General features: G+C 30.1%; 1 protein-coding gene and 1 long non-coding RNA gene across 4 annotated transcripts in view; one reads left to right on the forward strand and one right to left on the reverse strand.

The window, feature by feature from the left end:
- Window positions 1-1,841: 1,841 nt before the first annotated feature.
- Window positions 1,842-3,858, reverse strand: LOC149031052 (uncharacterized). Its single transcript, XR_016178092.1, has 3 exons — window positions 3,755-3,858; window positions 3,345-3,614; window positions 1,842-3,083 (listed from the first exon to the last, which is right to left on the reverse strand). It is a non-coding gene; the product is annotated as an uncharacterized LOC149031052 (long non-coding RNA).
- LOC107070716 (protein couch potato) overlaps window positions 3,825-16,344 on the forward strand; it is a 41,979-nt gene continuing 29,459 nt past the window's right edge. For 2 of the 3 annotated variants that reach the window (XM_015329158.2, XM_015329160.2), the window contains exon 1: window positions 3,825-5,797. In XM_015329158.2, the coding sequence (XP_015184644.1) occupies window positions 5,735-5,797 (63 nt within the window). In that variant the 5' untranslated portion in view covers window positions 3,825-5,734. The remainder of the gene's footprint in view (window positions 5,798-16,344) is intronic. The other variant, XM_015329161.2, reaches the window with a different exon arrangement.

The raw sequence follows: 16,344 nt of genomic DNA on the forward strand, positions 1-16,344 counted from the left end.
AACATAGATTGTCGTGTAACAAGGCAATATAATCAAATCATTTGAAGTTATTTTTCTAATTTATTTTTCAAATTTATTTTTCAAAATTTGTTTTTCAAAAATTTAAATCAAAGTACAAAGTTTATAAAGAGAGAAATATTTTCTTATTTTATACTATATCGTTAGTCTTGAATTGACTTAAGTATAATAACAAGTTTAGTCGGGTAAACAGTTTAAAAATTGACATTAGGATATGGTAGAAGTTCAGAAGAAAACTTAATACATGAGAGCAAGAAAGAAAAAGAAAAAAAAAGAAAAAAAATTCTAAATATATTCTACGTTAAAATAGCTGCATGTTGATATCGTTGTTCAAACGCAAGCAAGCTATCTGACTTCACGGAGTTTGACCTGTCACCTCCCTCTTCTATATTGACATAAGGAAAAGTATCTATCTTTCCATTCCGTTCCTTTTTTCCCCTTTTTCCCCCTTTTTTCCCCTTTTTCCCCTTTATATATATATGTTCGTACATTCAACTACTGATATCACAATCGTACCTATTTGATAATTCAAAATTCAATCATCTAACGGTACGATAAAATAATTTATATTCGTTTCTCCGTTTAGAAAAAATGAAATTCAACAAAAAATTCATAAATAAAACATTGTTGTATATTTTTGAACTAGTTATGATAAGAAAATTCGATGAATATAAACGAGTTCGAGAAATTTCGATCGAATTGTTTCCACCATTTTTAAAAGAAGACAAAAAAATAATATTAAATATCATTCTTTAAATCAGAAAATTGTCAAACAATATATAATTTTTTTTTTTCATACGTGAAAGATAGTTTTTTTCTTTTTGTTTTAAATAAAAAGTATTTATGTTGGATAAAGAAAATGATCGAAGGAACCCTCACGTAGTATTTTGTAAGCTGTGAGTCAAATCAATGTCTCGGTCGATAACTGAAACAATGGAAAAGTTTGATAAATTTGTAGAACCAAAAAATTTACTCACGATAAAATTCATATTTGTTACTTGGAATATTCTAATATCTTTTTATCATTAATATTGTTTAAAAATAGATTAAATTATTATTTTTTAAATTAGTATTAATAACAATCACGAGTTCAAACAGATAGTTTGAGAGTGACAAGATTATTGAGAAATAATAGTTTTCCGGTAGTATGTAAATTTTTTTGAGGGAGTTCTTATCATTTATGTTATCCACGAAATATTTGAATTTAATTGATAATGTTATTATTATATGGAATATCTTTTGTCTCTTTTTTAATTAGATTTATTAAATGAAACATAATTAAGGTTATTTTTGTCGTATGATGATTTTCGTTATATGATATATTGGAATATTATTAAAATGTATTATTTAATATGTTATATTTTCTATTAAATTAGATAAATCTATACGCGGATGTTAGTTTTATTTTTTTGGTCTAGACTTGACTAGGCATAACCCATGTGATTCATATGATATAAATGTTATCTATATGCCATAGGGTAAAGCTTTTTTATATTCATTGGTCATCTATACTTTAATCAAAATATCTACACACACAAAAAAAGAAATATCGCAATAACATGCATATTTATTATTTTTGAACGTATGATCGTATAATTTTATTTGTTATGTAACTATGCGTTTCTGAAAATTATATATTCTTAAATATTATCTCAACATTATTTAAAAAAAAAACATATATAAATATGTATATGTATATAATGTAAACTTCTGTACTGATAGTAATTAAAAAAAAAATAAAAAAACATAATACGTAAAAAAAGTTGATAAAGATTACGTTGATAAGGTCAGCAATAAATTATACATCTTTAAATATTTTTGCAATTATTTTTTATTTAGGTTTTATTTTTAATATCACAATATAACATAATGCAGATAAATTGAACAAATATAACCACAGAAATTTATTACATTATGTAAATAATATATTCTATATTCTTATATATAAATAAATTCTCTATATTCTTTGATTTATGGTCGTTTCCAACGTTACCGTCAACAGATGCAGATAGCAACTGCACGATATTATCGATTGGAAGTAACATTAAGTAACAAAAAAAATATATAAAAAAACTTCTAAAAATAATTTTTTTAATCTACATAGTTTCATCTTCAAAAAGATATATTTTTCGAATAATTGAAAATTAGAAACAAATAACCCTACCACATAAAATTCAGCGTTGTTAATTTATCAATTAACTTGAAAAATAAACTAATTCTCATTCATAGAATATATTATTTATTATGTAACAAAAGTGCACATTCCACGATTGCATTGGTGCATAGAAAAGCAAAAAAAATATATACAATGTAATGCGGAAATGTACACGAAAGTATTTCAATCCGACATCTCAAGGTTTTTCTCCTTTCCCTAAGTAGGTTCTTTTACTTCTTTCAATTTTATTCATATTAAAATATTGAACAAACGCGGTCTGGTGGGATTGATTTTAAATAATTATATTGAGTGTTCGTATGGTCGTGGAATAAAATTGATAGACAAAATTTGTAATCGAATGTAGTAACAGATGGTAAGGTCAAACATTGAAGAAGATATCTTTCTTCGACAAGGTAGCGTTACAGTTTTATGGCATCGACCGAGTACTATGTTTGTGGTTACCAAAAATTCTACTTTGTTTTTTAACTTTTTTTTTCAAAATACGCGCCAAAAAAATCAAAACACCTTATTTACATGATGCATATATATGCAAATATAAAAATCATTTGAATTAAAAATTTATACAGTAAATGTTTAAGGTGTAAATTGAACAGTGTTCATCGATCAAATAAATTGTATGTATGTATGTGTATGTATGCTTGTGTGTGAGGTGTTTTTTTCAGAAACTATCGACGTCAATGCACCTGTCTCGTCGAGGAAGGATCAAAATTTCGCCAAGTCATAATTCGAACAGCTGAATTTTCGTAGAATCATCGATCATATCTGGAAACATGCGGAAGAAGCTTGAAACCTTCGGATCCAAGTGCACCTGTCGTGATGTTCTATTAAAATATATAGCCACGGAATGATTAGGACCTTATTTTGCTTGGATACGTCAGGCATCTGTCAACTGATCAAAATATTAAACAAATTATATAACACAAGTTCCAATTAAGGATTTTATCCTTCGCTCATTTCAATCTTACTTTTGAACCTTTTTTTTTGGCTAAACAGAAAACGAGAGTTGTAACATACACAGGTTCTCAATTCTAAAAAGATGAACAAAAATATATCTATGTATGTATACATGTAGTAGTAAAACCATTTAATGTAAGATGATTCCTTGCTCTTAGGATAAAATAGCAGTAGTAGTAGTAGTATGCGACCTTACCATGAATGTTTGGTAGTATAGCGATGCATATCATCTCTCTTTCTCTCTCTCTCTCTCTCTCTCTCTCTCTCTCTCTCTCACCCCGTTGACCTCTCTCGACGTATTTTACCGCGTGACACCCCCCAGTCTAGCAGCCCTTTCACCCTCAACCATACAAAGTCCTGCGCTCTCGCGTCTACCTCCTCCGACCCAGAAAGCTCATCGTAAGGCCGCCTCATCCCTGCGATGGTGGTGGTGGTACTGAAGGAGGTGGTGGTGGTGGTGGTAGTTCTGAAGGTAGAGGTAGGAATGGTATTAGTAATGGTGAGTTCTGATGGTGTAGTTGGTGAACCGACAAGCCTTAACACCCCACAAACGTGTGTGTGTTGCACTCACTTGCGCGCGCGCGCACGTACCAACTCCCCTCTCACCTGGTTGTTCGTTGCGCTCGTTGCGCTCGTTCATGGCCCGTCAGTCTATCGGTAGCCTGCGTACCAATTGTGTCGCGGTGCTCGTGAAACAGCGTCGTTATTATCTTTACATATATATATATATACAATACATACATACATAAATATATAAATAGATATTATATATATATATTTACTTGACGTTCCGTTGGCTCGTTTTTTATAACGAACTAGCCTTACTACATACATACATACATACACATATACACACTCTCTCAAGCGTCCCGTTTTTACGTCCACGCGCGTTCATCGGAAGGAAGGTATCTTCACATACCCACACACCTACTACTACTATTACATTATCATCGTTTGTCTCGTTTATTCTGATCATCGGTTACATCAGTAGTAAGGATAACCACTACCAACAACCCCCATTTGGAAAGCTGCGCGCGCGTACTCATCCTCGCGCTTTTCTATACTTTTGTGGACGACGGAACGTTGTTCTCCTCCTCCGCATCGTTGACATCGTCGTCGTCGTCGTCGTCGTTAACGGAGTGGCAGAAAGAAAGAGAGAGAGGGGCCTGCAAAAAGAGGGATAACAACAAAGAATTTTTGTTTGGATACACCGTATGTTGTGCTCACTAGAAATTAATAATAATCGGGGTGAAAAAAGAAACGTAAGGTGCTCTTATTCGAATGTCAATGGAAATAATCGAAACGTCATAATCGTCGGAAGGAATAATAACAATGATGATCGGCAAATGATCGTTGTTATTGTTGTCATCTTTGATGTTGTTGGTGTCAAACCTATTCAAGGAATACAACGGTAGAAAACACGTCAATTATATATTGCTCTTCTTCATTTGCAACATATCAAATAGTTTTGTAAGTTCAATTAAAAAAGAAGAGGAAAGTGAAGAGAAGAAGAAGAAGAGGAACATAGTAGTTGCACACTGACTGACAGCGTGCGCGCGTGTGTGTTTGTTCCGTATATATGTGGTGTGTATCGATTGCTCGAAAATAGACGCGTGGGAACACCTGCAGACTAGGTAGACATTATTCGCGGGCCCATCATATATCTCTAATCCATCCATCCATCTCGTCTCTCTCTTTCTCTCTTGTGGACATCGGTGATAACCTCATCATCCTGCCGTCCTCCTGTTATAATTTGGGTTTCTTGACTTTTACGCTCACTCTTAAAGACCCTTTTATTGGAGAGAGAGTGAAAGGAGAGAACGTGTGACAGGTGCATGCATCGGGTAATACGACGGTGACCAGTAGCACCGCGACTCGCTTAGCCCTCGGTCGTAGTTGTCATCGTTGCTGGTGGTGGTAGTGGTGGTGGTCGTGGTGGTTGAGGTTCAGGTGGAGGTGGAGGTGGTGGTGCAGGTGGTGCTAGTGCTGGTGCCGTCGTTGTATCATCCTTTGCTAGAGAAGGTTAGCTGTTGGTAGTGTTGGGTACAGTGGTGATAGTGCTAGTGGAGGTGGACGTAGCAGTGGTGGTGGAGGCGGCATCAGCGGCGGCGGCGGCGACGAAGGTGGAGGAGGAGGAGGAGGAAGAAGAAGAAAAAGAAGAAAAAGAAAAAAAAGAAAAAAAGAAAAAGAAAAAGAAATAGAACAAAAAGAAGAAGTAAAAGCGGAAGAAGAGGATAAGACTAAGAAGGAGACGCACATCGTAAGAAGCGGAAGAATAAGTGAACGGAACGGGGGAATTAGAAAGAAAAGGAAGTGGAGGAAGCGGAAGTGGGCGGCAGTGAAGGAGGAGGAGGAGGAGGAGGAGGCGGAGGAGGAGGAGGGGGTGGTGGCAAAAGGGCCGATTTCTTCTCCTCGAAAGTTTACTTCCACCGATACGTCCTGGAGGCGCCTGTCGTCTTCGCCGGTTCAACCATAACGCCTCCCGCTTTAAAACGCCCGAGACGGGATACGGTGGACTCTTCACCGCCACCCGCTCGTACCGCAGCTTCCGGTAAACCCGGACCGTCCGGCAAATTAGCTTGCACGATGGACGCGCCACTCTCTCAGAGCATGGACTCCGTCAACACGGTGGCCACCGGTGAGGACGAGGTACGTAGTATACAATAATATGACTCTACAGTATGCGCCGCCCATAATATTATTATTACATATATAACAATATTAAAACATGAATATATATGTTTAGATATAAACATATACATTTGCTAATATTCATTGGAGAGTAGCAATGATGTTAAGAAAGGTATCGCACACTCGGACGGAAGCAGCAGCAACACACGCAACGCTTCCTCCGCGCCTTTCGTGTGCTCGCGCGCGAGCGCTCAAGCGACCGACCCTTCACTTGACTCTCCGCGTTCTTCTTATCCGCCTCCCCGTTTCTTCGTCTTTTCGAGCACGCGCGGACTGACATACACGTTTTCTCTCTCTCTTTTTCTCCCCATCCTTCTTCTCTTATTCTCTCTTCGTTCCACCTTGCACGCGCCGTCAATGTATATACCTACCCCCCTATTCCCCCTTCTCTTCTTCTGTTCATTTTAGTAAGCGCAGACGCGACGACGACACACGTTGTGTGTGTATGTGCACGCGCACGCGCACGCGCACCTATACCTACATTTATACACGTAATACTTGGGAAGATAGGGTATCGCGCGCTCCCGTCACGCGTGTACCTTTGAGAAAAGGAAAGAGAGAGAGGGGTAAAGAGAATTCGATCGCAAGGTACGTCAGTGTGCCGCAGGTGACTCGTTTCCACCGTTCGCGTTCGCTCGATCGGTTGCCTGCCTGCCTTGCCTGCTTGCTACCATCGTTTGTTGCTTGCTAGCCTGCTTGCTAGCCTTCTTGCTAGCCTGCTTGCTTGCCTGCTTGCCTCCTGGTTGGCTGGCTGGCTGGCTGGCTGGCTGGCCACCTCTCCTGCCATCAACTTCCTCTCGCGCAGCCAAGCAGACGACCGAGCGGGCGGGCACCTGAGAGAGAACACGACGCGCCATGCCATACCACGCTTGTTATTGATTTTTCTGCTAGGCGAGTGCCGGCGAGCGCAAAGGCGCCGAACTACGTTATAATCTATACCTATATATATATATATATTCTATAATAATATATAGAATATATTTATATCAACATCTATATTTTATATTTTATGTATTTATGTTGGCATGTACAACGTCCCATATGTAGGCACCATATACCCTAACCCTATGTACTTATATATAAGTAAGTACCTATGTGCCATATCATATGGACGAAACTTACGCTCCGTTTGACGCGCGTGAGAACCTTCCTGCTTACGCGTATGGTCTCTTTATATGTTATATACATTATTACGTATATATGTATTTATCTGATGCGTGTGTGTAAATGTATAAGTTAATGGAGAAAGCAAAAGAATATATCAAATCAAGTTATACACTTTATATATATCGTCTTAACATTGTATGATTCTCTCACACACATGGCGTACCTTTCTATAACCTATAAAAACTCTCTAGTTATTTATTTCTCTTCTTTCAAACGAAAAATGAATTTCTCTTATCAAATACGAATATAAAATATATATATATATATATATATATATATATATATATATATATATATATATATATATTTTTTTTTTTATTTTCTTTAAAAGTAATTCATTATTCTCGAGTATGTAAAAATAATATCTTTTCGAGAGAAAAACAATAGAAAATTTTTCATTTGTCTAAAAGGAATATTTTTTTAATCGAATATCGATAGAATATTGTATTTTTCTACAAGTAAAATATAATTATAGTTTAGTATTATTAGTTTTTTATATAATTTGACAATTATCGTCTATCTTTCTCTATCTGGTTGTGCGTAAAACCGTGACCCGTTGTTTTATTCGTTTCACCGTAACGAAACGAGGATTCGTTGTATTCTTATGATCGAATGGTACTTTAAAAACGATGATTCTTAGTTTTTACGGTAGGTTCGCCGATTTCGCACGCTCATTCGACCGACTCGAACTCGATATACTTCTTTCTCTTTTTATTTTTCGTTCCTTTCTTTCCTTCTTTCTTTCTTCATCTCTCTCCGTTCTCTTTCTCCGACTTACATTTTTTTTTACGTGGTAAAACTTTTTTGAACCTACAATCCCGACGAGAGAAATTACCGTTCCAGAAAACTTTCTATGAAGGAGAGTTAAGCGATTGCTAGTGGATAGTAGTTATAGTAGTAGTAGTAATAATAGTGTCTACATTTTCCTTACGAGATCATTTTATTTGTTTTTTTTTTATTTTTTTATTCATGGTCCTTCGAATTTCGAGGTTATCGACTCGAGACGACGAGGGGTGTAGAAGTTGTTCTCACGCTCTTTCTTTTTTTTTTCTTTTTTCAAATTAAACAGCGCCAACGAGCGAATAATTCATCGATAAATTATTCATTGACTTTACTTGATGGTATCGTTGAAATTCGTCCGGTTTTGAATTCGTTACAACGAAGTATATCTCTATCTTTATTTCTCTTACGGAAATAGTATTTTTCTTTCTTTTTTATTGTTTAGTAGTTTTCAATTTTACTAGGGAATTTTTAAAAATTGAAGTGATCTATAAATGTAATTTTGACCAATAAAGATATTAATATCTATTATGAAATATTAAATAAATATCATTTATCCAATTACATATAAATTAAATTACAAATAAAATAACAAATTATTAGTAAACCGTAATGATACAAAATGAACAATCTTTATGTTATAATAATGATACTCTTAATTGAAAAAGTAATAAAAACCAACAAATTAAATTATGTATAAGATAACAAAATAATTATTGAAACATAACGATACAAAATGATGTTAAATTAATATCATTTATTGAATTAGATATAAATTAAAATACATTTAAAATAATAAATTAAATAATTAATAAAATATTACGATACAAAATAAAAAAATCTTAATATTATAATATTAATTGAAAAATAATAAAAAGAAATATAAAAATAATGCGTTAGAATATTATTAGAGTTAGATATATAAATTAAAATACCTATAAAAAAATATATATCTAATTAAATATAAATTAAAATAACGTATATAAGAAAAACTAATTAATTACTAAAACATAACTATACAAAATACAAAATTTTAATATTATAATAATAATACTTTTAATTAAAAAAATAATAAAAAAAATAACATAAGAATAATGCTTTAGAATAATAACAATTAATTATAAATTAAAATACGTATATGTGCTCAGAATTATGAAAGTGGTCTAAATCAAAATTAAAAAAAAATGAGTTTATTAGTTTTTAAGCACCACATTATTTTAAACTAAATAAATTCCATGTAATTTTTACGATATTGTCAAAAATGAGTCGTTAGATAGTGTTTTTTTTTTTAATATTACATAGAATTCATTTAGTGTTTCAAATAGATATCTTTAAATATCTCGAAACAAGAGATATATGACTTAGACCACTTTCATAATTATGGGCACATATATATAAAAAAAAAACATTCATTCAATTAAATATAAATTAAAATACATGATATATATATGAAACACACACACAAATATAATAAAAACAAACATAAGAATAATGCGTTAGAATATTAAACAATTAGAGCGAGCATAATGGAACGAATAAGAAAAAAAAATGAAAAAACAAGATAAAATATAGTTTGCACGTATGTTTAATAATTCCACACGTGAATCGATCAATACGTATGATAGGTGACGATGACGTGGTAGAAGGAGAAGGAAAATAGGAGGAAAGGTGGGGTAGGGTAAGGTAGAGGGTTAGGTTAAAGAGATCACCGATATTACCGTTCACTTTTCCTCTCGCAATCATCTATTAAAGTGTTGATCATGCGATAAAGAAAATCCAGATTTTTCTTCTTGGCCATCCAGATTCCATGAGGAGTAGGAGGAAGAGGAGGAGGGAGAGGGGAGGTTTGTCGTCGTAATAAACATAATCATAGTTCATAGTCATAGTCATAGTCATAGTCATAGTCATAGTTCATATTCGTAATAGTAGTAGTAGTAGTTGTTTTATTCGATCGATCGATTGTGCGAGTATGGACACGGAGCTTTAGGAGTGGCTATTTGAAACGAATGAGTTGAACAAAGATGAAAGAGAGGGGGAAATAAGCTTCCCTTGTTAACCTAAGTGAGAATGAGTATTACATTACATTTGTAATTTCATTTGAATTTATTTTGTTGAGAACTAAAATGCGGAATCTTCTTCATACCACTACCACCACTTGGGTAGTGGTACCTGCAACCCAATCGTCAACCTGCAACCCCTTTACTACAGGAAAGAAAATTATTTGGTCGATAATATCGAACTTTGTTACGGTTTGAGTAAGAAAGAATATTTTTCTTCTTTACTTTTGGTTTTTTTTTTCTTTAGCGATGTTCTTCATTTAGATTTTTTTTCTTTGTTTTTGTTTTTTGTTATTTCTTTAAATTTGCTGGGTCAGTTTTAATCGTTTACATTGAATCATTTTATTTTATGTTTTGTTAGGTGTGCTTTAGAATTATTTAGTTTGGTAGATTAAATAGTTGTGGATTATGAAAAGTTAATTTCCCTTTCTCCCTCTCGTTGGTAAAATTATTATTACGGTTGATTGTTTATAATAAGGTTTTTTATCTAATAATTTTATTATACATTTATATTATATATATAATTTATTATATATACAATATTTATTATATTTTAATATATTATAATATATATTATATTGCCACTGATATTACCTGATTTTATATTATATTACCATTGTTAATATAATATTATAATAATATTACCATAACTAATATTGCCATATTAGTAATATTATTTATTTAGATATTATTTATTTTTATTTATTATTATTTATTATTATTTAAATATTAATTAGTTAGAATATTAGTAAAATATTAATTAATTAGAATAAAAAAAGGACATAAAAATATTCACAAATTTCAAAAATACATTTATAATTTTAAAAATTATAATTATATGTATAATAAATTATATAATATATACTATATTATATTACACTATATAATTTAATATATTATATTACAATCCATTTAATTAAGAATAAAAAAATTTATAAAAATATTTACAAAGTGAAAAACAATATTAATTAGCAATTAAATTATTTTATAATTGATTTAATGTTTAGGATTATATTATGTATTGATTAGAAAAACAAAACAAATAACGAATAATTAATTATAAATTAATAATATAATACTATATTATTATTTATTTATTTATTTATTTATGATAACGAATCTTTTTTGAATTGATTATAGATGACATGGTAAAAGAATATTTATTCATATATATATATATATATATATGTAATTAATATTACGTATTGTGTTTATATAATAGTTCTGATTTGTTTTCTACGTGGTATAATATTGAAAAGATGATACAAATGAAAACTATTAGTTAGATAGGGGAAACCGATCTTTTCACGTTGTGTTGTTACTTAGTCGGGAAACTTTGTGTTGAGATGAGGAAAATTTAATTCTCACGATACTGCAAATAACAACGAACGTTTTGTTACGCTATATATGTGTTAGTAACAGACACAACACAACACAACACACAACCACCATGAAACTTTTTTTTGTCTACCTTTTTTTTCTTCTTCATCTATTTCACATGACGTTTCATTTACTTCACCTCGTTAAACTATTTTATCGTCTTCTTCTTCTTCTTCTTCGTTTTATATTCTTTTTCTAATTCTGCGATTTATTTTCCTTTCTCTTTCTTTTTTGTTCCTTCTGTTTGTTTTTTTTTTTAAATCAAAAATGAATTTACGATAAAATTATAAACGTCCAGTTTGATTTGTGGTTTGATTTATTTATACATATGTATGAAACGTGTACATTGATAACAATTATTTTTACGATAACATTTTGATTTGTTTTGGAATTTTAATGAAAGATTTATACACAAAAAATTACAACACGAATTCAACTGTTGAATTTCATCATCAATGATCAAATTATGATTAAACATCAAAGTTATGAATGATTATTATTATTATTATTATTATTATTATTATTATTATTATTATTATTATTATTATTACTATTATTAGTATTATTATTATTATTATTAATTGTTTGGAAAAATGATAATGAATTTTGTTTTATAAAAATTCATACAGAAGAATATAAACTTTCATTTAAGAAACATTTTAAAAATATCTCTGAATATTTCTTCATACATGAATAAAAAAAAGAAAGAAAAATTAATTCAAATTTATTTTTGCAAGAGTTTGCGTTTTAAACGAAGTGTTAAATTTCATTTTTAAACTTTGATTCATACTGATTGTAATATAACGTGTAAAAAGACAAGTGAATGAAGAGAAATGTTTATTAAAATTAATATTCTAGATTTGATTGAGTTAATGAACGGTAGATACAACAACCGATATTTTCATTGATCGATTTAAACATATGTACATATACACATAAATACAAGTAAACTAAAAATGTTCTCGTTTAAACATACATGTATATATGTAACTATATTACTACATTGTATCTAACTAAACGTTATATATATGTATGTGTGTATATAGGAATTGTGTATTTGTATTTTGACAACCTATCTCCCAAATAATAATACGATAATAATTAATCCTTCCGTATAAGAGCCGGTTAATTGGATTCGCATATATATATATATATACAGAGAAGAGAGAGAGAGAGAGAGAGAGAGAGAGAGAGAGAGAGAGAGAGAGAGAGAATGCAAAATTTCATTCGTGTGTTGGTGGTCGCAGGGCACGTGCTAAACCGTCACATTATATTCTATTTATCGTATAAAGTTTACCATTGAATTTAATCGCAAGATCAACGCGTATTCCTGTTGTTTAAACATTATAACCAACTATAATAAATCTATTCGCGAGATTTAAGGTAAAGGTTTCTATTGGGTTATCTGAAAAGTTCGTGACGATTTTCGATAGATGGCACAAAGTTCTTTTGCTAGAAGAAACCTGAAAATATTCTGGAAAGATGAAAATTTTATGTTAATTTTAAAGATGGAGAAAGGGTTGTAGAACAGAATGGTACTTATTATTAATTTAATAAATGTATATGATAAAAAAAAAGCTTAAATGTGCGTTGAGTTTCAATCTTTCATCAAAATTGGCACAAATTTTTTGGATAATCCAATATTTAAAAAAAAAAAAAGAAGAAAGAATTTATTTTGATAAAATTATTGTAGTTTTTGTAAATTGTTTTAATAGATAGTGTATGTATATATAAAAAATAAGAAAATTATATAAATTATTATAAAATTATAAATTATATAATAATTATATAATTAATTTATTATATTATATAATGTTAAATATTATAAATTATAGAATATTTTTATTAATAAATTATATATAATAATAATAATAATATATAATTTTATACAATAAAAATATTATATAACTTATAAAAATTAAAAAAAGAAAATTCTATTTAAAAAAAATAAAAAAATAAAGTTTTTTTCAATTATACTTAATTTGTTTAAATTCTGTTATAATTTCTATATATTATTTTAATAGATCGTGCATGCGTGTTTATAAAAAAATATCTATATATACATACATATTTCTTATAAACATTCTAAATTTAAGGAAAAATTGTTATATATAATATTAGTATCTTCTTCCATGTAATTTTGATTCTTTTGCAAAACTTATATACTATTCGTTTCCTATGTAACAAGAGTTTTCACTTGCCCAAGTAAAACACGTAATAGGTCGTTGACTTTTCTACAGTCAGAACGCTATCTCGTGTGCTACATTTATTTTCTTTTTTTTTTGTTGTTCTCACTCAACAATAACGAATGTTAATCCATCATATTTTGTAATCTTCGTTAGTTGTTAATTGTTGTGTATTTCATTTTATAACTATTTAAATATAAAATATAATTAATACATCTCGTGATGAATAAAAGAATCAATTTTAGAAAACGTTGTTGGCACGAATTTTTTCTAATAAGATAAATTTTGTTAAATTTAAGTTGTTTAATTGCATTTAAGAAAGATTCTTTTCTTTAATATTTTATATTTTTATCCTCATATTTTAGTGAGATAAAAAAAAGGATATAAAGTTGCTTAAATATAGCGTTTATATGCTATAACCGTTATATCCTCTCTCTCTTCGTATTACTCGATTAAACGATGTATGTTCATTTTGAAAATAAAAAGAGAAAGAATATGTTGAAGATCGATCGCCATATCGTGCTCGGTCATCTAAGTATGGAAACGAAACCCCCTTCTTTCATCTTCCATCTTCTTTCTTCTTCTTTTTTCATCGTTACCATCCTCCCGATTTTATCGTAAGCGAATACGTAAATTAATCTTAAATTTTGTAGATTATTTCATTAAAAAGTACTCGACAATTATAATGTTTCACGTTATTATTTAATTATTTTAGAAATTATTCTAAATTCATTTCTTATTACTAATTTTATTCTATATAAACCTATAAATCATTTTTCAATAAAATTTTTATTTTTAATAAAATTGTTCAAGTGTTTCTCGTCACGATATTCAAAACAACAATCAATTATTTTATATTTTTAAAATTTTTTATTGTCGTTGTATATTTATTATTATTTGTTATTATTTATTGTTAAAAAAACAAATACACGAGAATTATATATTTCACGTTATTATTTAATTATTTTGGAAATTATTCTAATTCAATTTCTTATTACTAATTTTTTAGTATAATATATCTTTTTGCTTTTAATATTAATTATATTATTATAGATATATAATAATATAAACATTTATAAATATATATTATAGATATATAAACAGAATTTATATATTTTATATAAAATAATAAATCATTTTTCAATTAAATTTTTATTTTTAATAAAGTCGTTCAACCATTCAACCAAGAGATTTCTTGTCACAATATTCAAAACAACAATCATTTATTTTATATATTCATAATTTTTTATTATTTTTGTATTATCATTTGCTATTCTTTATTGTTAAAAAAACAGAACGAATATTAAACGAAAGTCGAAGTGAAATTAAATTCAATTTAAGAAAATTAGAAAGAACGAATTAACGTGTTGGTCCTCGTAGATACGGTGGGGTGGTGGTGTTGGGGGAAAGGATATTTCTCTCGAGAAAGAGAACTTAGTAAAGAGAAAGGGTAAGAAAAAAGAAAAAAAAAGAAATTGAGGACGAAGAAATCGTAACCTAACTTAAACTAAAAGATAGTCGAACTGTAACGTTCTTAGCGCGTGCTCAAGCAGCAAAAATTAGCTGTGAGAAGAAAGAAAAAAAAAAAGACCGAACGGCGCCGGTGTGTTCGTCTTTGCTTGGGAAGAAAACTTTTTCTTTTTTTTTTTGTTTAGGCCTCGTTGGATCTTCAGAAAGCGAGCAAGAGCAGCCACTTCTTTCGGATGAATCGAAAAGATGTGTAAAAAGGTTGTTGGAAGAAATTGTAAAAGAAAAATGGGGAACTTTGAGTTATAGTATTGAATAATACCACCAGATGTCTCGTAGTGTTGAATTAGGAAAAACAATTTGTTTTTTTTATTAAAACACAGTTTGAACTTTTATTTCGTATCTATTATCTATGATTTTAATCCTCAGAATTTTCTTCAGAAAGTGGGGAAGAACAGCCACTTCTTTCGGATGAATCGAAAAGATGTATAAAAAGGTTGTTGGAAGAAATTGTAAAAGAAAAATGGGGAACTTTGAGTTATAGTATTGAATAATACCACCAGATGTCTCGTAGTGTTGAATTAGGAAAAACAATTTGTTTTTTTTTATTAAAACACAGTTTGAACTTTTATTTCGTATCTATTATTTATGATTTTAATCCTCAGAATTTTCTTCAGAAAGTGGGGAAGAACAGCCACTTCTTTCGAATGAATTGAAAAGGTTTGGAAAAAGGTAGTTGGAAGAAATTGTAAAAGAAAAATGGGGAATTTTGACTTATAGTATTAAATAATACCACCAGATGTCTCGTAGTGTTGAATTAAGGAAAAACAATTTGTTCTCTTATCAAAACACAGTTTGAACTTTTATCTACCATCTTACGATTTCAATATTCTCATAGAATTTTCGATAGGATTTGAACTTTGAAAAGAGGGTGTTATAAGATTTTTAATTAAGTAAGCCGTGGAAATAAATCTTCTCTTGAATATTCAAAAAGGGTCGTTAAGTATACACTTACTATACGGTTTAGATCAATTCGATTTCTCGTGTGAGACACGAGAAATGTTATCAAGACTAGACTGAGAAAGAGATTGAAAATAATGAAGGAAAGAGAGAGAGAGTGAATATAAGAGAGAAAAAGAGAGAGAGTCGCATTAGATTTCAACGGGTAGCTGAGTGTCTTAAGATTAGAGATGCAAATCCGGTTGAAGGTATTAAGGTTAAAGAATGTTTGGGTCTCTCGTCTTCCCTTACTCGTTTTCCTTCTACGTGCTATTCATTTTTTTTCTTCTTTCCTCGAGTAATTCAGCGTTAATGGCTGAGGAACTTGTTCTCCTTACGGTCAAGTAAAATTAATCTTAGGAAGACCTAAAATGAGGTAACTTGGATAAAAAATAGAAAGTAACTAGAAAAATAAGAAATGGGTTAATTTTTCTTTCTTTTTGATTTAAAATATTACATTTAACCCTTT

This window comes from Polistes dominula, unplaced genomic scaffold (genome assembly GCF_049000335.1).
Source record: "Polistes dominula isolate Pdom_NZ unplaced genomic scaffold, Pdom_raw_medaka contig_12, whole genome shotgun sequence".
NCBI classification, from domain to species: Eukaryota; Metazoa; Arthropoda; class Insecta; order Hymenoptera; family Vespidae; genus Polistes; species Polistes dominula.